Here is a 25,034-nt window from a genome sequence, read left to right as displayed (position 1 = left end):
TTCGGTACTCCTCATGACCCTTTGGCCAACCTCACCCCAGCATATCAGGGTCCTGCACTTCTTCCCATACAACATCTCAAAGGGAGGACAATCAATACTCGCATGATAGCTGTTATTATAGGAAAACTCAGGCAAAGGAAGGTAAGTATCCCAATTACCTCCGAAGTCTAAAACATCCCCCCCTCCCCCCCCCCCCCCCCCCCCCCCGCAGCATATCCTCCAAAGTTTGGATGGTCCGCTCACTCTGACCATCCGTCTGTGGGTGAAAAGCAGTGCTGAAATGCAAACGAGTACCCAGCTCGTCGTGAAACTTCTTCCAGAATCTGGAAGTAAACCGCACGTCTCGGTCCAAAATCACTGAAACTGGCACTTCGTGCCGAGCTACTACCTCTCAGATGTAGATATCGGCCAACTTCTCGGCCGAGATGCTCTCCTGGATCGGTATGAAATGGGCACTCTTGGTCAACCGATCCACGATGACCCAAATCCAATCCACTCCCTGTGCAATCCTGGGAAGCTTTGTGATGAAATCCATAAAGATATCTTCCCATTTCCACAGTGGAATATCCAACGGTTGGGTCTTGACGTGAGGCCTCTGGTGCTCGGCCTTGACCTTCTTGTAGGTCAGGCATCTCTCAACGACCCAAGTTACATCCCTCTTCATGCAGGGCCACCAATAATCAAGACGAAGATCCATGCACATCTTCGTCTCCCCGGGATGGATAGAAAACCTGGATTTATGTGCCTCCTCCATCAATACCTAGCGCACACCTCCATGATATGGGACCCACACTCTACGGTGTAGATTCAACAATCCCTGGGTATCATAATCGAAGGAGGAAACCTGGACCACGATACGCTCACTCTTACGATGTTCCTCCTTCATACCCTCCTATTGGGCCTCTCGAATCTGCTCCAACAACGGAGTCACCACGGTCATCCTCATGCAGATGTCTCTAATCGGCACTGCCTTGCGGCTAAGCGCATCGGCCACGACATTGGCTCTCCCCGGGTGGTAGAGGATCTCACAATCGTAATACTTCACCACATTAAGCCACTGACACTGCCTCATGTTCAGATTCAACTGATCCATAAGGTACCTCAAACTCTTATGGTCCGTGTAAATAGTACAGCAGACCCCATAGATGTAATGATGCTAAATCTTGAGGGCGAAAACAATTGCCCCCAACTCCAAGTCATGTGTCGGATAGTTCGCCTCATGAGGCTTGAGCTGCCTCGAAGCGTAGGTGATAACATGCCCCCTCTGCATCAATACCGTGCCCAAACCCGAGATAGACGCATCACAATATACCACAAAATCATCTATGCCCTCTGGTAGGGCTAATATTGGTGCCTCACACAATCTCTGTCTCAGAGTCTCGAATGCAGCCTGCTACTCTGACCCCCAATGGAAGACCACGACTTTCGTTGTTAATCGGGTCAAGGGCATGACTATCTTGGAGAAGTCCTGAATGAATCTCCGATAATAACCTGCCAATCCCAGGAAGCTATGAATATCAGATGGAGACTTCGGGACCTCCCACCTCATCACGGCCTCCACTTTGGCCGGATCGACTGAAATCCAGTCCTGGTTGACAAGGTTCCCAAGAAACTGCACCTCGCACAGCCAGAACTCACAGTTGGAGAACTTGACATACAAGGTCTCCCTCCTAAGAGTATCTAATACCTCTCGTAAGTGCTCCTCATGCTGCTCCCGAGTCTTGGAATAGACCAAGATGTCATCAATGAAAACTATCACAGACCGATCCAACATCGGTCTACACACGCGGTTCATGAGATCCATGAACATGGCAGGAGAACTGGTGAGCCCAAAAGGCATCACCACAAACTCATAATGACCATATCATGTCCGAAACACAGTCTTCTACACATCCTCCTCTCGGACCCTCATCTGATGGTAACCCGAATGCAGATCGATCTTGGAGAACCAAGATGCCCCCTGAAGCTGGTCAAAGAGGTCATCAATCCTCGGGAGTGGGTAACGGTTCTTTACCGTTACCTTATTCAGCTCCCGGTAGTCTATACACTTCCGATGCGGCCCGTCCTTCTTTTTCACGAATAGTATCGGGGCTCCCCAGGGCGAACTGCTCGGTCTGATGAATCCTTTGTCTAGCAGCTCCTGCAACTGCGTAGACAACTCCTTCATCTCAGGAGGAGCCAATCGATACGGTGCCTTGGCTATCGGAGCCGCACCAAGGACCAGGTCGATCCTGAACTCCACCTGCCTCTCCGGAGGTATCCCAGGCAGCTCTTCTGGAAATAGATCCGCATACTCTTGTACCACTGGCACATCACTCACCGTCGCCTGACCTGCCTCTCGGGTATCCAAAACATAGGCGACATATCCCACACAACCCTGCTGGAGGTAGCGCCTAGCTCTCGCTGCTGAACATAAAGTTGGTCCATGTTGTGGCCTCTCGCCCTAAATCACCAGCTCTCCCCTACCTGGGGTCCTGATCCGAACTAACTGTTGCGCATAGTCAATCACTGCCCCATTAGGGCTCAACCAATCCATCCATATGATGACCTTATTCCCCCTCAATGGTATGGGAACCAAATCTACCAAGTAGCGCTCCTCGTACAACCTCAGAACACAATCTATGAAAACCTCTGACACTCGTACTGACCGGTTGTCCGCAATCTCGACCTCTAGAGGGCAATCTAACATGCCCGAAGACTCAGGAAACCTCTTGCTAAAAGCAAGAGAGACAAATGATCGGGTAGCACCTGAATCAAACAACACCTGGACCTTTCTTTTTAAAATACTGTTTTGGTTGAAAGTTTTCTATTTAGTTTGTTTGGCTTAAGTTATTGGTGATATTTTGGTTGTTGAACTTGCATTTCGTCTTTTGAAGATGGGAGCATTTCTTGATAAAAATTCATGTGTCATTTGTTTAATGACTTGTATACATTGATGATTACAAAAGGATATGGCTATTTTTATGGTTCTAGTGGTGTGTTAATTGTGCTAAAAAACTTATCAGTAAAAATTTAGAAGAAACTCTGATTAAAGCACTTATTCTATGACCTTTTTAAAAATGATTAGCATAGGTGCTTGGGTCATCGTTCAAATGTAGCATATTCTTTCTTTTTTACAATCCAATCCTATGTCTATCTAACATATCTTAAAGCTATATCTATTTGTTTTTTTTTTGGAAACATAACAAGACTTGTAAACTAATATGCCTGATATATTTTTACCAATTTCATAGTAATCAAACTTGATTATCTCTTTTGAAAAGCAACAACATCTTTTTAAATTGTTGGAGAAGTCAGCTTTTTATTTTTAGGAGATTTTCTAAAGTAATGTTATAAATGATTTTATTATTTTATCTAGTTAAACATATAACTTCAAGTCCTCTGTTAACAGATTTATCTGACTCATCATGATTATGTAACGGTAATGTACCTTTCAATAAAAATCTACAACTAATAGATTGTTTTTTTTCAATAGCAAATCACGCTTTTGTTGTGTCTTTTGGTGATAACTTTCAATATTATCCAAATGTTCCACAATGATCTTTTTATTTCCGTTACAATTACAAATGCATCATTTTCCACATTGTTCCCTTACCATGTCTCCAAACAAGTAGCAACACAAACAATATACTTTGTTTCTTTTAATGTTATACTCTAACAATACATCAAACTATTCCACAACAAAATGTCTTAGCTTCTTACGAAATAATTTTGATTGAAAATCATGCTCATTTGGTTGACAAGGTTCTTTAATAAAATATGACCTCCTTATTTCATCAATTTGATTATGATAAGATGCAATTTTTGGCATATCCCCCGTGTCCGAAGGAAGGTCTTCAAATCAAAAGTTTGTGGAACTTGTGGTTTTTGAGTAGGTTTATTTAGAGGTGAGAACTGGTTCGGTTTATCGGTTTCTTCGGTTTGATTTTTTTTGTCCAATTTGAAAACCGAACCAAATTGAATTGAAATTCCTCTAAGACCAAACCGAAAACCAAATTCTAATTTGGTTTGGTTCGGTTTAAACTAAGGAAACCAAATATTATCTTTAAAAAAATTACTGTTGCAATTTTTTAAACATAAATTACAAAGTTTTAAACAAAAAAGCTAAAGTTGCAAAAATAAAGATCTAAAGTTTAATACAAAGACAATTATGCTATTGTCCAGTGTCGAACTATAGATTGTAGGTGGCACTGCTAGAGTGGCGATTTCGAGGTGTTGCCACTGCTAGACTACCGACAACGTCGTCGATTGTAGCCTTCCAACATTCTTGGAGAGCATCGTCATCAATTGCATGATAACATGAGGGTGAAACTTGAATGAGTGGGAATGCCAAAGGAGGAATCGACTATTGGAATTTCCTGAGGGATTAAGCTGTGAAAAGTGATTAAGTGAACCCTACATTAGTAAAAGAGTAAGGCTAAATTGATTTTTATTTTATAATTTATATTAATTATTCAATATATTTATTTAATATATAAAATATATAATATAGTTTTTAATTAATTAGTTTATGAAATTCGGTATTTTAGCTCAGTTTGGTCTAAACTTCATGAGAACGAAACTCGAACCAAAAACCAAATTCACAATTTGGTTTGGTCTCGGACCAAACCAAAAACCGAATTTGAATATGATTTGGTTTGAAATCGATTTCGATTCGATTTGGCTTTTGGGTTTCTCGGTTCTAAACCAAATCCCACCCCTAGGTTCATTAGGTTGTGAAACTTGTGGACTTTTATTAGGCTTATTTCTTTTAGAAGGTCATCCACCATTGTCATCTCCAAACATCTAATTGTCTTTTGAAAAATTTGCTAATGGAACCCTATATAAACTTGATTTCAAGTTTCAACAATAAATAATCCCTAACTATTAATCTTAAGTCCCTAATTAAATAAACCTAATTGCTAATTTCTAGTTTTTCAAAACAATGCCAAATAATGGAATTTTGAGATAACCTAACAATTAGTAATATGATTGAGTGATGTGGATTGCTTACTTGTTTCATTGTGCAAGGTGGGTGAAAGTTTACTGGAGGAAGAGGGTGTCGGATGCCGGAAGTTGGCGACAAGTCATTATTCACTATAGCTAGAAAGAAAAACAGAGAAGGGGAGGGAGAGAGAGAGAGAGAGAGAGAGAGAGAGAGAGAGAGAGAGAGAGAAAGAAGGGGTGGGGGACAAAATATTCGATAAGTTCTTCTTCTTCTTCTTGTGATACCGAATTCCAATGATTCCATTTTTTTTATCTAAGAAGAAAGCCAAGCTGGAAGGGCATTAACAAGTGTTCACATTCAATGATTCTTCAAAACTAAAATTAAAGAGTTGTGTGGTTGTTTCCAGATCTCTGGCCACCTAGTGACCATTGGAATTGCCGACAACACCAAGTCACCACAATGTTGCTACAATAGTGGCAATATCTGTTGATGTTTCAAACCACTCACTATAGATGTGGGAGAGGAAAAGAGAATGATGTGAATTATAAGATGGTGGCAGACAAACCATATGGTAGCCACGTCAGTCAAGAAGCAAAGTCAACATAACCAACATGGCTACCATGTGTGATATGGCATGATAACTTAGTAAGAAGGATCTATCATACTCGATTGCTCTATTTAAAATACTTTTTATAAGCTTTAAGTTGGTAAAATATGGGTAGATAAATAATATTAGCATAAAACCTTTAAAAGTATATAAATGTTAGGGTTTTTGTGTCATTTCATTAACCCTCGATATAGATAACTTAATATATATTTCTTTGATAACAATAATCTATGGTATTTCCGTATTTGTCACATTTTGATCTAACTAATATTAAAGGATATTGAAATCAAACATTATAGGTGTTAATTGCCACAATAAGATAGCAATGGGGGTTTATATGTTGTCATGAAATCTTAAAGGGTGTATACCAAAAAAATAGATATTCAAAGGGTTCATTTAGAAAACGCTCAATCTCAAACTGTGAACTCTCAACTGATAAAAATGACCCAAAAACATTTTTCTTCAAACCAAAACAATGGCTGCTGCTCATGGCTGTCTTCTCGCAAGCATACCCACTACAAGAATCACCAAAATGCCCCAAGCTATTCTCAGCAAGGAATACAAAATGAAGGTGCCATACAAGTTGAAGCAAGGGCAATCTCGTATTTTCCACAAGCTCCCTTCTGGTCTCAACATGGAGGTTATCTACCAGAAATGTCTGCAAGATGATAAAAGTAAAACAGAGAAATCATGGAATCCACCTCCATTAGTGTTCGTCCATGGAAGCTTTCATGCCGCTTGGTGCTGGGCCGAACACTGGTTGCCTTTCTTTTCCCAAAATGGGTTCGATTCTTACGCCCTCAGCCTTCTGGGTCAGGTTCAATTCCCCCTTCCTCCGAAGTTTCATTTTTAGGGTTTCAATTTTAGCTTTCACCATTTCTATGTACATGAAAATTGAAATTCGAAGGTCAATACTCAATTGGCTCAAATTATCACTAAAATTTATAATCGCGTCGAATTAAAGTGCAAAATTTTCTTTTTATACTCGTTCAAATCACAATTTGGAACATTTCCAGGGTGAAAGCGATGCTCCAGAGGGTTCGGTGGCAGGTTCTCTTCAGGTACTCTTATCCATCATCGCCATTGATAATTCATCTGATTTTTTGCAACAAATTCTGTAATTAATTCGTTGCTTCATCAATAGACACACGCAGCCGATATTGCTGATTTCATCCAGAAACAAACGGAATCATCACCACCGGTGTTGATTGGACATTCATTTGGAGGACTCATCGTCCAATACTACATCGCCAATGAATACTCTGGTTCGTGTTTTTTTAGATGAAGATGAGGAAATTTGAATCTATTCATGTGAAAATTGAAATTCAGTCAATTTAGGTTAGATTTAATTGTGATTTGCAGAACTCGCCGGAGCTGTGCTTGTTTGCTCTGTGCCGCCTACCGGAAATAGGTTGCTGTTCATGTTTTACGATTATCCCCTTTTCTTTTCCTGTTGACACGTGTCACAGCTAACAAGTTCTGTTTTCATGGTCAGTGGCTTAGTATGGAGGTATCTCTTTTCAAAACCTGTTGCTGCCTTTAAGGTAGATATGAATATGTTAGGGTAAATTTGTCATTTAAATTAAATATCTTTCTACACATCTTCATACCCATGTTAAATGCTGAGATGTGTTATATTTAATGAAAGTAATAATATTTTAATTTATTTGTCTCCATTTAAAATGGGTAGAGAGGAGGATAAATAGGAAGAAAATATAGGAGAATATTTAATTTTTCTTTAGTCAAAATCAGATTGTTTATGTAAGGTTAAAATTGTCATTTAGTCAAAATCAGATCCTTTATATAAGGGTAAAGTGGTCATTTAGTCAAAATCAAATTGTTTATGTAAGGTTAAAATTGTCATTTAGTCAAAATCGGATTGTTTATGTAAGGTTAAAATCGTCATTTAATCAAAATCATATCGTTTACTAAATTTGTCATTTATTGTCATTAGGCAAAATCAGATCCTTTATATAAGGGTAAAATTGTCATTTAGTCAAAATCAGTTCGTTTATGTAAGGTTAAAATTGTTATTTAGTCAAAATCAAATCCTTTACTAAATTTGTCATTTGGTCAAAATCAGAACCTTTATATAAGGGTAAAATTGTTATGTAGTCAAAATCAGATCCTTTACTAAGTTTGTCATTTATTGTCATTTGGTCAAAATCAGAACCGTTATATAAGGGTAAAATTGTCATTTAGTCAAAATCAAATTGTTTACGGAGGCTAGAAAAAAAAAAGATCTTTTGTGTGCAAAAACACTTTAATAGAGAAAATAACAACATATAATAGAAGAAAAATAAACACTCATATATAGCTTACCAGATTAAGTCGTTATAATATGTTTGGTGTTTATTTAGGTCACAATGAGCTTAGCAGCCAAAGCTTTTCAGACATCTTTACCCCTTTGCAAAGAAACATTTTTCTCTAAAGGAATGGAAGATCATCGTGTTTTGCGGTTTGTTTTAATAATTTACTTTTTCTTTATGGATTATTTTGTGTGATGAAAGAAAAAAGAAATTCATTTTGTTGTTAATTTCAGTTATCAAGAATTGATGAGAGAAAGTTCAAGAATGCCATTGTTTGATTTAAGAAAACTTAATGCTTCACTTCCGGTTGCATCATCTGAATTTACTCGACTTCTTGTCATGGGTGCAGCCGATGACTTCATTGTGGTAGTAAATGCTATGTTTTTGTGTTTTAGGTAAAAGGGTAAAATAGTCATTTACTATGTTTTGATGTTTTATAGGATGAGAAAGGACTTGAGGAGACCGGGAGTTTTTACTGTGTGGAACCGGTGTGTGTTGAAGGTGTTGCACATGATATGATGTTGGATTCTTCATGGGAAAAAGGGGCACAATTGATCTTGTCGTGGATAAAAAGCTTATAGCATGATAATGCAAATAATAGTGTTATCTATCTTTCTATTTTTCAATTTTATGGTGGTGAAATGACTAAAAGGTCCTTATTGGCACAAGGTGAAGTGTAGATTATTTTGTAGATTATGTTGGGATAAGGGAGGATTACAAGGTGTTTTATGGAATTAGAGATATTTATTTCACATAAACCCCTAAGACACATCCTACAACAACATATTCATGATTTACACCAAAACCATAACCAATTAGATTAAAAGACTTGAACAAATAAATGCTCCACCACTTAATAGGAAAAATAAAAACATCAATGAATCTCACTTTTTGATTCTCTAAATGTACTAATTAAAGCCTTGGTGATAGCATGAACAAGTATCCCAATTGGACAAAACAACAAACAAAGAGAAACCGAATGCCGCGTCTCGATCTCATTCTCCAATCCATCCTGATACACCTGTCTGTTTCCACCAATCAAAACCACAAGTTAGCTTCAATCAGTACAACTGTCGTTTCATGTACTGTGTTTGGCATGCATCAGATTGTGTTTGATATGCACCAGACTTATACACAATGGTACATAATTTACAAATTTTCATCCCACCCATAAAGGTGGGACAATGATTGGCTACTGATATCTTGTCTGTGCAAAAGACGTAAATACCCTCCTACCTTGCTGCGTAGAGGTCAACGGCTAACAAATGGATCCACGCCGAGGCTAATGTCATCTCATTAGAAAACATCTTAGCTACCCCCGGAAGCTGAAAATAAACCATGGTAAAGTTTAAAAATACGCTATTATCATTTATCAAATCATTCGGGCAGAAATTCTTACCTCGGGCAGCCAATATTTGCTTGCGAACATTAACCGAAATGTATCCGGGGTCCACGAAAGATATAGAAGATACGAGTATAAAACCCCAAGCACTACGTATGGTATGCTACTTCTCATACACTTTTTAGTCTACAAGATAAAACAATTCAGTGTCTCACATCAGGTAGACAGAGTCCCATGAGTGTAAGTTTAAAGTTTAGTTCTTTATGTATTATGTCAAAAGAAATATCTATATATAGTTTATAAGATTAATTCTTGTTTTTATAAAGTCAAAAGAAAAAGCATTAAATAGTTATTTCGATACCTTTTTTTTTTCTTTTTTTTTGTTTGCTTTATAACATTGTAAAATTTACCAATTCGGATTTTGGAGCTGCGATCATAAGAGTGTAGAATGGAAGAACAGCAGCAGTTCCTAATGTAAAAGCATCACTCGCTAATTGCATACTAGCAAAACCTACATGAACAAAGATCCAATCGAACTATAAATTGATAAGATTAACAAAGTTTTAGATGTTTAATCGATAAATTATCTCATGATAAACAAAGGGTACGAAAGGATTACATGATGCTTGCAATTTTGAGTTTTTTTGACGCAGATTGAAGCTTTCGTTTGGTATGATTATAGCTCCTGATCCTCTCATAAAACTCCATTGATTTCTTAGCTTGTTTCCGATATGTATTCCGTAAAATTCGGTGTTGATGGGTTTAATAGCGAATGTGGATTTCGAGTGTTTGGATGCAGTCGTTAAGAGGTTAATCTACAACAAAGAGATAACATCTATGAACCCTAAATTGCCAATCGAATTCAAACATGAAAACGGGAAAGTAAACCAATTCAATTGGGGAAAAGTACAAACAAACAAGTTATATAAGTATATGAACATCATAACATATATATGCAAAGTGATGATTCAATCTGCAAACACACAATATAAACAGAGTGAAATGGGCACAAATAACTAAATTGATACGAAGAAAGCAAAATGAATCATACCCAGTTGGTAAATTGGAAAACAAATCATGAATATGCAAAGGTGAAGTGATTACAACATTTGCAAATACACAAATTGGCAAAACCAACCAAATTCAGCACCAAGAACGTGAAATAACTCGAACCCAGATCGCAAAAATGGCAAATAAACCATGAATGTTGAAGGAGAATTCGTTTGAACATATGCAGATACACGTAGATACAGTAGAATGGGAAAGAAGCAATACCTTGAGTGCTAATTGATGGTGACAAAGGCAAGAAGAGATAGCCATTATAGATGTAAGAAAGTAAGTGAGATTGAGAGATGAAATGGGTTAGGATTCTTCATGAAGTTGTCGTTATATAAAAAAGAAATTAGAAGTGGTAGTACAATCATAGATACAAAAGAGATGAGTAGTCTTGTTTTTCCTTTCCTTTCAGAAAAAAGAAATGAAAAGTTTTGTCTGTTGAGTGAATATTCATCTCACCCAATTTAATTTAGTTTTCCTTTTATTTTAATGAAGAGAGGATATAGAATTGATTTTGTGTATGAATATTTTCAAAAAGAGAAACAAAATTACATCTTAATTTTATTATGTTATGTGTATATGTATATGTTACCAAATATATAACTACTTAAAAACATAAAGATTCAAATTTCAAAGGTGCAATCCAACACTATCCGATATCCATGTCATTTTCCAAACAAAATTTGTTATCGCATGTACTTAGTTTTGTAAATTACGACTTTAGTCCTTAAGGTTTGTTGCATCCTCAATTTCATATGGTAACCTCACTTCAAGCCTCATATTTAGTTTTGTAAATTACGATTTTAGTCCTCAAGGTTTGTTGCATCCTCAATTTCATATGGTAACCTCATTTAAAGCCTCAAGGGTTGATTTCATAAAGAACAAATGGCAAGATAGTCACTATATTACCATAAAATTTTGATTTTGATATGATTTTTTTTTATTTTAATTATGTTAGTATATTTAAATTTTGTTGCAATATCAACCAAATTACCACTTCTTCATGTTCTTCCGGTAACCATGTTTCCCGAATTGCAATAAAGTCACTAAGTTTACCAAAATTTTGATTTTGACATTGAGTTTCAAATTGCAAGAAAGTCACTATATTACCATAAAATTTCAATTTTGACACCGAGTTCTTCTTTTTTTCTCAATTATATCACTACATTTACAATTTTTTTGCAATGTCAACCAATTAACCAATTCAAGAGATGTTGTGGTATAGAAGCTCGGTTTGTACAACAAGTAAATGAAGATCGGTCCAATGATTCAAACTCACTTACAAGTCAGCAAAAAGGGCATAGTCACCCTTCCAGAAGATGTTATTATGGTTTAGAAGCTCGATTTGTACAACAAATAAATAAAGACCCCTACAAGGTCGATTTAGTGGTTCAAACTCACTAAGCATCTCCTTGATCAACCTTGTAGGGGTCTTCATTTACTTGTTGTACAAATCGAGCTTCTAAACCACAATAACATCTCCTGAAAGGGTGAGTACACCCTTTTCACCGACTTTTAAGTTAGTTTGAACCACTAGATTGACCTTTAGACGCCATTTGTGAAGAAATACTCTTATGAGAATTAAACATCAAACATTATAATAAAAAGTGTCACCTAAATGGGCGAGTACACCATTTTCGTTGACCTTTAAGTGAGTTTGACCCACCCGATTGACCTAAAAAGATATGTGAAATTGGGTTCGATGCAAACCCTATATTTGAAACTCAATCCTACCACATAAGATCAAGCATGGCTTCCACATCACAATATTGTCATGTCATTTATTTGTTGTAAACATCGAGCTTCTAAACCACAATAACATCTCCTGAAAGGGTGACTATGCCCTTTTCGTTGACTTGTAAGTGAGTTTGAACCATTATATTGAACTTTAATTATTTTTTGAACAAATCGAGCTTCTAAACCATAATAACATCTCCTGAATCACTATGTTGGTTGACATGGCAACAAAATTGAAAATTTAATCGCATAATTGAGAAAAAACTCATGTCAAAATCGAAATTTTATGGTAATATAACGACTTTCTTGAACTTTGAAACTCGGTCTCAAAATCAAAATTTTGGTAAACTTAGTGACTTTATTATAATTCGGGAAAAGTGGTTACCGGGAGAACATGGAGAACTAATCAAGAATAAAAGAGGTAAGTTTATGCACGTGGTTGTGAAAAGTGAGACAAAAAGATGAAAAATAGTGCTAAGTATGCAATGTGATTGCTTAAAAGTGTATAGAGTAGTTTTAAGTAAAGAAATGAAGAAAGATTGGCTATTGCATTGAAAACGCAAAGAAAAGGAAAGTAGATAGCTATTTCAGTAAGAGGTTAAAGAAGAAAATAACCTTAGAAATGGGTCATTAAGTGAGAAAATAACCAAGAGAGTAAGAAAATATTTCGAGGATGAAATCTCTTTTAGGAGGGTAGATTGTAAGAACCCAAAATTTAGAGAAAGTTGGCTTTTAGTCAAATATTGACTAAAGGGTAAAGTGGTCAATTATGAGAAAAAAATGAGAAAATGTAGTTGCGACTTCATGAAAATGGCCAAGATAAGTTTAAGTCACTTAGAAGGGTTTATATGAGTAAGTTCAAGAGAAAGAATGCATGAGAAGATATATTTTTGGTTAAAAGAGTAAAATGAAAATTTTATGCTTTTTGGGCCAACTTTATGAATTAATATATTAAGATTCGTATTAAGTCATTGAGATATGACTTAACATAAGTGTAGATTATGTTTCCACCTTCTCGTAGATATAAGGAACATCGAAAACGGGTAAGAAACGAAGAAGATATGGAGGTTAGAAGTTGGGACAAGAATAGTCCCAAAGCTGGAATGGAATCAGCCCGAGGGGATGATGTCAAGACGGAACCGTGACATGGTGGGAAGAGTACCAGGATGTGGTGAGTATTTATCGTAATAAATATAGGTAGCATACTTTGCCCTGCGGTATAGTATATAGGTGTGACGACACGATGGCCAAAGTAGGTTGCTAGTGGAGGAAGAGCACCACGACACGACAAGTTGAACGCTATGACGTGGAAAGCAAGTTGCGTCCATTGATTGAGGTCAAATGGTCACCGAGATGCAGTTACACATCAAAAAAAGAGGTTGTCAAGCCTTCATTCTCGTCATTTTACACACATAAACCCTCCCATATGATGCTTGAGCGATTTAGAGTAGGAAGAAGGGACAAGAGATAGTTTAAGGTGCATATGGATTGGATTGAATGTGGAAAGCTTCTAAGGTATTAATTTTCTCCATTATTAAGATAGTAGGGCTTTAATGGTGTTTTGATGAATTGGTTAGATTGTTTGGTTTAATTAGTATATAGATTAAGTATGATGCTATTGATAGTGTTTAAAAGCTTTAACCAAGCTTATAAAATGATTCACATGAGTGGGATCAATCCAATGAAAGTTAGGGTTTGAAACCCTAACTAATGATTATGTATGAACTGATGCATTAGATGTTAGATTGTAATGAATTTATTAGTATGGGATACATAATTCATTAATTTGATGAGATTAAGAGATAGAGAATGAAAAATTAGAATGTTGATCCATTAAGTGGTCATTTTGACCTTAAGAGTCATCAATATCTTAGTAGGCTAAGACAAGTATTAAAAACTTGTATATGTGTATGATTAGGCCTAAGAGCAAAGAAGATGGATCCATAATGAATCAATGGCAAAGTAGAGGAAAGTGGTACAATTAGTCTTCACTAACTGACAAGGTGAATACTTACTCTCACCTACTCCCTTTAGATTATGTTATATATATATATATATATATATATATATATATATATATATATATATATATATATATATATATATATATAATCTTGGGCACTAAGTTAATGTACCCAAATAATGAGATGAAGAATATACGTGTAAGAACATGTATTTGAGAATGTACGTATATTAAGAGTATGCATGAGGTATACACAAGATACATGTAACAGAGCATGTATGTATACCTAAAATGTGTAAGATTAGATGAGAAGGGTATTTTCTAAATACTTGAGAGATAGAAGAAAGAGTTAGAAGATGATTATATGCAGTATAATCATAAGAGTATGTGTGTATGTCTATACATTATTGGTATTATGTAGAATACCAATGTGTTATTAGACATAGATATATATTAAGTACTTAATGAGATAAGTACTAGAAGTGAAAGATTAGATAATATCTTATTGAGATAAAGAGATAGATTGTACAAGGGACAAGTTTTATGTGATGACTCACATGACAAAGAAATAGATGTAGAGATAGATGTTCCTTAGTGAACAAGAGATATATATTCCTTCGAGAACAAGATATAGATGTTTCTTATGGGACAAGAGATAGCAGGTTGCTACGGGAACAAGAGTATGTTGCAATAAGTGTCCAATGTCATAAATAAATTAGTCAAGGTCATGACTAAATTGATATAACTTTATGTAATCAAAGTAAAGTCCTTTTTAGGTTGCCCTCATAACCGGAAATAATTATAGTAGATATTAGGATAGAGATAAAATGATTTGTTATGTGATTAATAAATTAATTAGAAATAAATGGAATTGATTAATTATTAATTACAATTAGTCTAAAATTAATTCGATATTAATTGGAATTAATTAAAGGTGCAAGAGTTGAATTGTAATTGTTCAATAGTTGAAAAAAGAAACAATTCTAGAACCTCCCATAGTGGGAACGGTTTTAAGGGAACTTCTAGGGTTTCTAGAATCCTCCTAGTAGCTGATGAGGAAATGATATGAACTAGGGGTTAAATCTAATATTTAATTGTTCAAATATGGATTTATCTTCAAGTTACCTAAACTATAAATAGAACCGCTTGGCCTTATATTTTTGTGGATACACTTCCTAGAAAGATGAAAATCTGATTTTTATATTGTCTTCTCTTTCTTTCTTTATTTATTTCTTTCTTTCTCTCCCTCTCTCTCTCTCTCTCTATCTCTCTCTCTCTCTCTCTCTCTCGCTCTCTATCAAATTATCTTGTTTTAAGGTTTTGGGTGTGATCCATTAAAGGAATTTACATTATTGGCGCTTGCTTTCTATGGATCATTTGAAGAACTCAAGAGTTATATATTTGAATATTCTACAAGTTCTGTTTCCTATCTATGATTTCGATTATCATAGGGTTTTCGTTTTGTTTCATAAAATATGTTTCTATTAATAGTGAAAATCCATAGAATGTCTTAGGTTGCATGTACTCATAAGTGTTATGTGAAATTCCACAAGTACATTGTTATTGTAACCTAAAACCCCCAATAGTGGTATCAGAGCCATGCTTGTTCAATTCTTAGTGCATAAAGATGAAACTTGAAAATGATAAAAAGAAATATGTTAATCGTACAACGTAGCGCACCTAGGGTTTGGCACGATGCTTCTGGCTATTTTAGGGTTTTGAGATTTACTTGCCTAAATTCAAATTGTAGGATAATTACTATCCATTATTAGTTATTTTATTTGATTAAAATCTAAACTTTAATGCTAGATAATCATAAAACCCTAATTCGGATTTTGAGGAATTAAATATAAAAGGAAATTAAATTATTTAACTATTGTAACGCCCCATTTTTTGTCTAGCCATTTCGAAATTCGGTTATTAAATAATTCGAATAATGATTTCAGTCAAGGATAAATTGTAAGGTGAAATAAGTGAAGTTGATTAGTAAATAGGAATTTATAGATGAAAAGAGATGAATTATATTGATTGAATTGTGACTTGTTAAATTAAATGAATATTAAGCATATTATTAAGGTTAATGAATAATGATAATAATAATAAGAATTGGAATATTTAAGTACATGGTCTAAATGGTAATTTTCATAAATCAATTTGTAAGACAATTTAGATTTAGGGTTTAATATGCCAACTTGATGAACCCCAGGGACCATTGCTGCCAAAACCCCAAAACCTTGTTGTCTCATTCCTTAGCAAGAATGCATACGATGTGTCATGTTCCTCAAATTAGACCTATATATCTCGATTATTTACTAAATTTGTTTAACTCCTAGCCACTTTGTAACTTCCCAAAAATGGTAGTAAAATTTTTATTTTTAAATCATTAAATCCATACAATTAATTATTCCAAAATCAATCAGAGTAAAATGTATCTTTTAAAACCCCAGAGCAAACATTAATAATCAGTGCAGAAAAGCCATCAGGGGATGTTGTGCAGTATAGCTGGGCCCTTCCCTTTGAAACTGGAAGTACCTGAAAAATGTTTAAAACACAAACCGTAAGCACAATGCTCAGTGGGTTCCCCAAAATACCATATACCATACATACATTACCATGGGCTACCCCCATGGTCTTGCATACAAATGGCATGGGCTGACCCTATGGTCTTGTTAGATTAAGGTGTCTAAGCCAATAACTAAATTGGTATATTCTTGAATTAAGAGCAAAATCCTTTGGGCTGCCCTCATAACTAGTAACCGAATAGAATGACTTTTAGAGAGAGTCGCTGGTTTATTAATTTATTATATGACTGATAAATTAATTAGAAATCAAAATAAATAACTTATTGATATATTATATGATTAATATTATATATATATATATACACACACACACACACACATATATATATATATATATATATATATATGTGTGTGTGTGTGTGTGTATATATATATATATATACACACACACACACACACACACACATATATATATATATATATATATATATATATATATATATTAATTTAAAATTAATCGAAAATTAATTAGAATTAATTTTGTGATTAATTAGATTAATTGGAAATACATGGACTAAGGTGACAATATTTAAAAATTGATCATTGAAGGATTCTAGAACCTTCCCACATGAGGGGGACGGTTTTTGGAGGTTCCTAGGGCTTATTGGAAGCCTTAGGGAGCAAGAAAAGGGATAAAGGTTGTCTAATGAAACATGCCTTATCCAAGACTCCTTACTCACCTATATAAACACCTTATAGGGTTCATTATTTTCGTCCGTCCCATAACCCTCTCAAGAGCTGAAATTTTGAGCTCTCCTCCCCTCCCCAAAAATTCTTCTAGTTACTAAGTTTTGGGTACAAACCATTAGAGACACGAGATTTCTGGTGCTTTCTTTCTGAAGTTGTTCAAGAAAGAATTGTCGATTATTTACTATAATAATAAAAAGGTATGCAAACCCTAAAAACCTTTATGAATTTCGAAAATAGTAGGGTATTCCTAGGGTTCTTGATGTTCAATTGTTTGTTGCAATCAATAGAGAAAACTTAGGACCAATAGGTTGCATGTGAACTTAGGGTTAAGTTTTTCCGCCACATATTTTTGTAACCTATAAAACCCATCAGTGGTATCAGAGCCATACTTTTCAATTGATATTGCACAATTTTTAATAGATAAAAATTAGGGTTTATAGAAATTAAACCCTAAGGGAGGAATTTTCGATTTTTTCTAGGGTTGTTGAAACCCTAGCCTCCACCCTTAGAATTTTCTAAATATGTTAGGTTCTTGAAATCCTAGCCTCCCTAACCCTTTTTTCGAAAATTAGGAGCCCTTTTAGGGTTTATCTTGTTTCCTTAATTGTTATTTTAAAGGCCTTTAAATTTGAATAATGAAAACTTGATAAACCAAAACCCTATTTTCGAAAATTAAGGGCTTTTAGATTATGATTAAATTTGAATTATTTTATTAATTGGTTAAATGTAAATAATTATTTAATCCATAATGATTTAATTAGGGGGTTTTGGATTAGGATTAAATTTGAATTATTTTATTAATTGGTTAATTGTAAATAATTATTAATCCATATGATTTAATTAATTTAATTAATTGTTTAATTCAAAAATAAAGATAAATCATAACTGGTTGAATATTAATTAATTAAAATAACTAATATTCAAGCCTCATATTTTGAAATGTTTTAAAATATACCTTATATATATATATATATATATATATATATATATATATATATATATATATATATTAAAATTTAATTACTATACGTATAAGACAAGTCATTCAAATCGCTGGTACGCCTCACTCATGAAACCATGATATAAAGAAGTTATAAGTAAACAACCTATAAAATGGCCGTTGAATGGGTGTCAACTCTCACCCACCGCTCTTCTATGTGGTGGAGGGTTGTTAGCTGAACGGGCTTGATAGGACATAATCTCATTAAAAAGTATAATGATATAAAAGCACTTGAACCTTCTTTTAAATAACAAAAATAAATCCCACTCTAGTTACTTTAGGAAAAATGTGAAAAGATGTTAATCCATGAAAACGTACATCATACTTTAATATGTTGTTAGTGGAGCATGTGTGGTTAACTAGCACACTAATAGAGACTTTAAAGACAAATGATGGGCACCTCACAAATTATCATTGTTGATGGAGCGTGTGTGGCTAACTGACACATCAATGTGAGATGATAAATGACATCAAGGTTGTGAAGCGGGTTTGCATGGTTATTCACATCTCATTTGTGATCCTCGGCATACCAGTCACAAAAGTGAGAGCATAATTCGCGATTAAACATGCCATTGATAGGATTTAATGAATCTCAAAAGATCCAGGAGTTTCATAAAATTGGAATTGGTAAAAGCCTTACCTACCTAAAATAGATTCAGATTTGATTACGACATCCCTCTTCAAAGTATGAATCAAAAATATGTATCCTAGCCTTAATTTAAATTTTGGGTTAATACTTAAGGATTAAAATCAACTAACTTGAATTCTCTCTTCTACCAAAATTTTAGATGTCTTATGAAGATTGAAATGGTCTTCCTCATTTCTATGGAAATGGTTTTCCTCAATCCTCTAGAGATGGTCTCCAATTTCAAGTCAAGGTGAAAATTGTTTTCCCTTCCTTAGGAAATGATGAAACTAGACATCATCTCTCTTCAACACTTCCGCCTCCTCCTATGACTCTCCTAACGTCACGTTTCCCTCAAAGTTGAATGACATGAGATTGGTCAATCGCTATTGGCATGTAGACAACAAGATGGAAATTTTGTGTATGTTCTAAAAATGAAATCGTACATTAACAAGTCGAATAGAATGGGGGTTGTTTTCCCAAGTAAGTAAAGCCATTGATTTGGTTCTTCTTTCACTTCCAAAGTCATAAGACTAGTTCATTGAGAACTTTTATATGCATAATATCAACATAACTCTAATTGATCTGACCCAAATGTTGATTGTTGCTGAAGGAGAAATGCTTAAGAGCACATCTAAAGCAAATATGGTTATTGGGCCTAATTCCAAGGTTTCTGTAACGTCTGGTTTCTGGTACGTATGTAATCATAATTTATTCATTTTTGTAGAGCTACTCGACGAGTTGGGAGCCCCAGACTCGTCGAGTAGAAACTAGAATGGAAGCGGTGTTTTAAGTCACCTACTCGACGAGTTGAGAGCCTCGACTCGATGAGTAGGGCTGCCAAGATGAAACCCTAATTTTGGGGTTTTGCACCCTATTTCAGCATCATACTCCCCACTTGATGACCTCATTTCCAGCCTCCAAGTCCTAAACCCTAGTTTCAGAGTGTGAGCTTGTGAGGCATTTTTTTAGTGATCTTTTTGTGTCTTTAAAGCTTGAAGAAGAAGAAGAAGCTATAGGATTCAAGGAGAATATAGGAGATCCAGAGATTTCTTCCATCCTCATCATTTTCTGGTAATCAAGTCTCTAACTTGCCTAATAGTTTCTTAGATCCCCTTAGTTACTATTTATTGGGTTTTTGGTCCAAGAAGCTTGATCCTTGAGATATGGACGTCCCAAGTGAGGATACCTTCAGATCTGAAATCATTAAGGGCTGTTATGGCATAAGGTGCAAACTTTATGCCATTGGAGCCCCCATGCAAGCTCTAAGATGTCATCTTGGCCTTTTGAGTCCCAAAAGGCCATGCATGGAGGAAAAGGCAGAAGCTTTACGTGTTCAACTGATTTCTAAGGCCTAGATCTCTGTTTGTATGCTTTAGTTGGAATATGGATGACTTGTGGACCAAGATCTAAGTTCTAGAGAGTTAGGGTTTGAGCCAAACCCGTCAAATGAGGGTATTAACGGGTAAAGTTGGAAACTTTACCCTCAAAAGGATGTTTTCAGTATGTATGAGAAACAAAAAGCTTAGATATGAAGTGTAGGGGATTAATCCGTTAAGATGGACCAAACAGACAGAGGAACTCGTCGCGTCCATAGAGGAACTCGATGAGTTTAGGCGAGTTGTCCCGATGCTGGATATGGTATAACTCGACGAGTTGACTTGCTTAATCGCGACTATGAGTAGCCAGGGAACTCGACGAGTCAGGGGGTGAATCGACGAGTTGGATCGCGATTTCAGGGTTTTGGCTTATAGAACTCGATGAGTTGATGGAGCAACTCGACGAGTTGAGTCAACCTAGAATGTTGACTTTGACCAAGGGTAAAATGGTCATTTTATCCTCAGAAGGATTATCAGTTTTTGACTGGGTGTTATTGTGATAATGATAGTCGGGTAGTCGTTGGAGCAGCCGTCAGAGATTCCTCACACGAGATTTCACAGTTAGCTTACGAGGTGAGTTTTCCTCCAATAGGAACGGGTCGAAGGCACCAATGCCGACCCGTTTATGTATGTTAGCTTATGTTAGAATTAGGTCCGATGCCAGGGTTAGCCCGATGTAGGTTATATGTTTCCTGACATTAGTTCGAATCCGGGGAAAGCCTGAGGAATGTTTGTATGCTTGATGTCTTCGTGATTCTTTCATGTGTTTGTTTATATGTTCTGGGCTTCGGCCCAACGCCAGGGCAAAGCCCGAGGAATGTTTAGCTTATATGTTATGTTTATATGTTCCGAGATTCGGTCCGATGCTGTAACGCCTGTGTTTCTGGGCTTGTCATTAATAGCGATGTAATAGTCTAGGTTAACCTTTGTAACCCGTTTTGAAATAATAGAAGTGTATTATTTGAGTATTTTGTGTTTTGTGCTTAATCGTGTGTCTTAATGTAATTAAGAATAAAAATAAGCGTGAAAATTAAATGTTAGATAAGCCCGATATCGATACATGAAGACGTAGTGGTCGTAACGAGCTTTCCGAATATATAAAGAATGCTAAAATCCGAGTTATAACGAAGAAGTTATGACATGTCGAAGTTTCGCGACAGAACCGGCACGACGTTGATTGACGTAAAAAGTGAATTTACGTTAGAGCGATATTTAGCCTTAGCGATCTAAACGAAAGTCGTAGAGTTCGTTAAACCGAGAGCGTGCATAAAAAGATCGTCCAAATCTGACTTCGTATGAGGAAGTTATGATTTTATGAAGTTTCGAATTAGCAGTATGCAGCCCGAATACTCGATTCGAGACCGAGTGATTGTTGGTCGAAACAATCTAACGAGAATCTAAGATCTCATTGATAGTAGTGCATTGGTGAAAAGACAGACAAAAACGGACGTCAGATGAGGAAGTTATGAAATTATAACGGAGTTTTCCTGTCCCGGCCTACTAAAAATAAATAATAAAAATAAAGTCAAAATTAGCCGACGGAGTCTAAACGAAAGTTATAGAGCGTAGTCTCACCTATGCGTGGATATAAAGAACGTCGAAAACGGAGTTCGTATAAAGAAGATATGAATTTCCAAATTTTTAAATGATTAATATTTATTAATTAATCTTTAATTCGGATGTATATCCGAAGGAGACACCAATCTGATCCGAACTACGCCCATCGTAGTTGAGTACGCCCAGCGTACCCCGTAGAGCATTACGCCCAACGTAATGCGAGGCTTCAGCCTCTATAAAAGGCATGCGAGGGCAACCGACTTCTTTTGCCAAAATCTCTTCTCTCTCCCCTGTTTTGCCTCATTTTGCGTGTAACTTATACCCCGAAGCCCCGGTATCATTCCCGAGCCCTGAAGCAAGTCCCGAAGCCTCGTAGATCCCGAGAAGTGAAATTCTCGAGCCGAAGCTCTACCCGCGAGAAGCTCGGTTTTTATGAAGATCTTCCAGATCTACCGAAGAATACTACTTCTACAAGTCGTAGTGCTATCCGATCATCTTCCGATCAAGTGAGTGTGTAGTTACCTTCTTCTAACGCATAATTATGAAGTATTTTATACAAAATACGTGTTATGTGTATATTTTGTTGTTATATGTGTGAATGTATATTCACTTTCTTCTATCTCATAGATGTGATTTATTCTCTATGAAATACGTGTTATGTGTATGTGTCTCATCTGTTGTTTGGAATATGTATTGAATGAGAATGCTATACAGGTTTTAAACTATGTATAAAAATATATTTTTTTATCTACTAATATGTTGGGTAGAACATGGGTAGATAGTTGATGTGTGATAAACAGATGAGAGGCCTCGATGTTGTTGTTGTTGATCTAGTTATTCAGCGGAGTATGGATAACGACCACTGACTCTTTCTAGACAGTCCTGTGGAACACTAGCAGGTTCATAACCTGTAGGTGTTGTGAACTCTGTGTTCACCGGTGTACTCTATCCCCCTCATGGTTGCCTTAGGACTTTTATTGTTGAGGAAACCCCTCACGGTAAAGTCCATCCCGATGAAATTCCTAGATTAGGTCCCTTGAGATAGATGTTGTTTTAGGGACGTAAAGTGAGGATAACGGTATGGGTAATCGGGTTATTGTTGGTTGGTGAAATTAAATATAATTATTTATTGTGGGTTGAAAACCCTATATGCTCACCAGGCTCCCAAGCCTGACCCACTCAGTTTTATTGTATTACAGGTAGTGGCGCGAGAGCATAAGTTGGATGACTTATCAAGATCTTTTGATATTAGACCAGTTGTTATATGTAACTGTTGTATGGTCTATCTTTTGTTGTTTATGCTTTTGGTCTGTTTATCGGAACATGACATACCGAATATTGTTATATAATGAAAATGCATCTCTTGATGAAATGCTTTGATAAACTTTATTTTATCATATTTTGTTTTGGGAACAAATTCCACAACTCTTTTAATCAAAGGATTACTCTGAAATTGTTCTAAAAGCATAAATTAAACCGGTCTTTTCTGGCCGTGATTTTGGGGATGCCATAGTTGGTATCAGAGCATGAGTTTAAGCGAACTAGGAATTTATAGGATTTCTAGACTTAAACTTAGAATGCTAAGTGGAGATTGTGAGATGTGTGTCTGTTATATTATAGACACGAGCACTAGTATATTTTAGGAAGCTGCCTAAAATGATTTTATGTGCTAAATGTTATATGTTGACATATATGATATTATTTGTTCGGATCTATGGTCTGTTGCCGACCGGATCTGGAAACCTTATGTGTGTAGAATTCTAAGCGTACGTCTATGGTATTAGAACTAACATGTAAATGTTTCGGAGTGATAAGGATGATTTAATTATCTATCATGGATGAGGATCTAATTTTACCTTATTTGGTGTGTAGATCAAAAATGGTAAGAACCAGGATTGGCGTTGGAAACACGGATGAAAACAGGAATCAACCACCAGTGATTGAGCAAACACCTATTGTAGCAGCAGCTCCAGAACAAATAACAATGGTTGGGGTGCAAGCCATGGTTCAGGCTATGTTAGCCAAACAAAGGGAAGAAATGTGACAGATGTTACATGAAAATAGGGATGAACCAATCATACCTATTGAGGAACCCGAACTGATTCCCGAGCAATCAGAGGAAGGGAACAATAGTCGCATTATGAGTCAAGTTTGGACTCAAGGAGAACGAAGGAAAGACCCAGAAAAGGGAAACAAAAAGGATGGGAGAATGTACAAGAATTTTTTGGGCACCAAGCCGCCAAGTCTTTCTCGGAGCCCAAAGCCTGTTGAGATTATGGATTGGATCTCCGAAATGGAGATGGTATTTGAAAGTTGCGACTGTAGCAACAAACAGAAGACTGTCTTTGCAGTTAGACAACTGAAAACTGGAGTCTTGAGTTGGTGGAAGTTGTTGGCAGATACTATGCCACAAGGAGAAGCCCTGAAAATGTCATGGGAGGAGTTCTTGGAACAACTAAGGGTGCAATACTGTTCAGAGATAGATCTGATTGATCTGAACAATGAGTTCCAAAACTTGAAGAAGGGGAGGATGATCATAGAAGACTATGCTACTGCATTCACTGAGAAGATGAAGTGGTTTCTGTACCTAGTGCCAATGGAACTCTCCAAGATTGAGAGGTCCGCTAATGGACTGCCTGCCGACTTTGGCCCGACAGTCAAGATGGCAACCACTCTGAAAACAACTGTTCAAGTAGCTAAGAATGTGGAGGCCCAGAAGAAGGAAAAGGGTCTGGAAAGGATAGAGGTTGGTGAAAAGAGGAAGTTCGATGGACCTTCAGGGTCCAACAAGAAAAACAATTTCTCGAAGTCTAGTTCGAGAGGAGGAGGAGGCGAAGAGAAATGGTGCGACAAATGTAAGAAGAAGCATCATGGAAAATGTGAGGTAGTGGCCACATGTTTTAAATGTGGAAAGCCAGGGCACTATGCCAACGAATGCACTCTCACCAAGAAAGTTTGATATGGTTGTGGTGAGGAGGGACACATGTCTAGGGACTGCCCGAAAAAGAAGGAGGCAGCAAGACCCAACATTCTGCCAAAGCCGAAGGCGAGATCCTTCCAGATGACACTAGATAATGCTTTATTAGTCGAAGTTGCTAGTGGCAAGTTTGTACCTGTTAGCCATCATATGAAAAACATCTTAATTGACTTGAATGGGAATAAGTTTCACGAGGAACTATTGCCTATCGAACTTAACGGTTTCGACATCATGCTTGGAATGGATTGGCTTAGCGCCAATGACGCCGAGATATTGTGCAAGA

The 25,034-nt window shown here is 36.2% G+C and overlaps 2 protein-coding genes across 2 annotated transcripts; one reads left to right on the top strand and one right to left on the bottom strand.

Moving 5' to 3' along the window:
* Positions 1 to 5,984: 5,984 nt before the first annotated feature.
* LOC145093097 (alpha/beta-Hydrolases superfamily protein) lies at positions 5,985 to 8,601 on the top strand. The gene is made up of 8 exons (XM_079031142.1): positions 5,985 to 6,351; positions 6,551 to 6,595; positions 6,679 to 6,799; positions 6,897 to 6,945; positions 7,030 to 7,078; positions 7,895 to 7,992; positions 8,077 to 8,209; positions 8,284 to 8,601. Exons 1-8 carry the CDS (start codon positions 6,010 to 6,012, stop codon positions 8,422 to 8,424), a joined length of 978 nt encoding a protein of 325 aa, XP_078887268.1. The 5' UTR covers positions 5,985 to 6,009; the 3' UTR covers positions 8,425 to 8,601.
* A 35-nt stretch (positions 8,602 to 8,636) lies between these two features.
* ABA4 (abscisic acid (aba)-deficient 4) lies at positions 8,637 to 10,752 on the bottom strand. The gene is made up of 6 exons (XM_079031143.1): positions 10,461 to 10,752; positions 9,805 to 10,000; positions 9,596 to 9,696; positions 9,243 to 9,371; positions 9,080 to 9,168; positions 8,637 to 8,868 (listed from the first exon to the last, which is right to left on the bottom strand). Exons 1-6 carry the CDS (start codon positions 10,503 to 10,505, stop codon positions 8,718 to 8,720), a joined length of 711 nt encoding a protein of 236 aa, XP_078887269.1. The 5' UTR covers positions 10,506 to 10,752; the 3' UTR covers positions 8,637 to 8,717.
* Positions 10,753 to 25,034: the final 14,282 nt, after the last annotated feature.

Source organism: Lactuca serriola, chromosome 3, assembly GCF_051521515.1.
Source record: "Lactuca serriola cultivar US96UC23 chromosome 3, Lser_US96UC23_V15, whole genome shotgun sequence".
Taxonomy (NCBI): Eukaryota; Viridiplantae; Streptophyta; class Magnoliopsida; order Asterales; family Asteraceae; genus Lactuca; species Lactuca serriola.
Note: the sequence above shows the minus strand (reverse complement) of the source record. Positions and strands in the feature narration are given on the sequence as shown.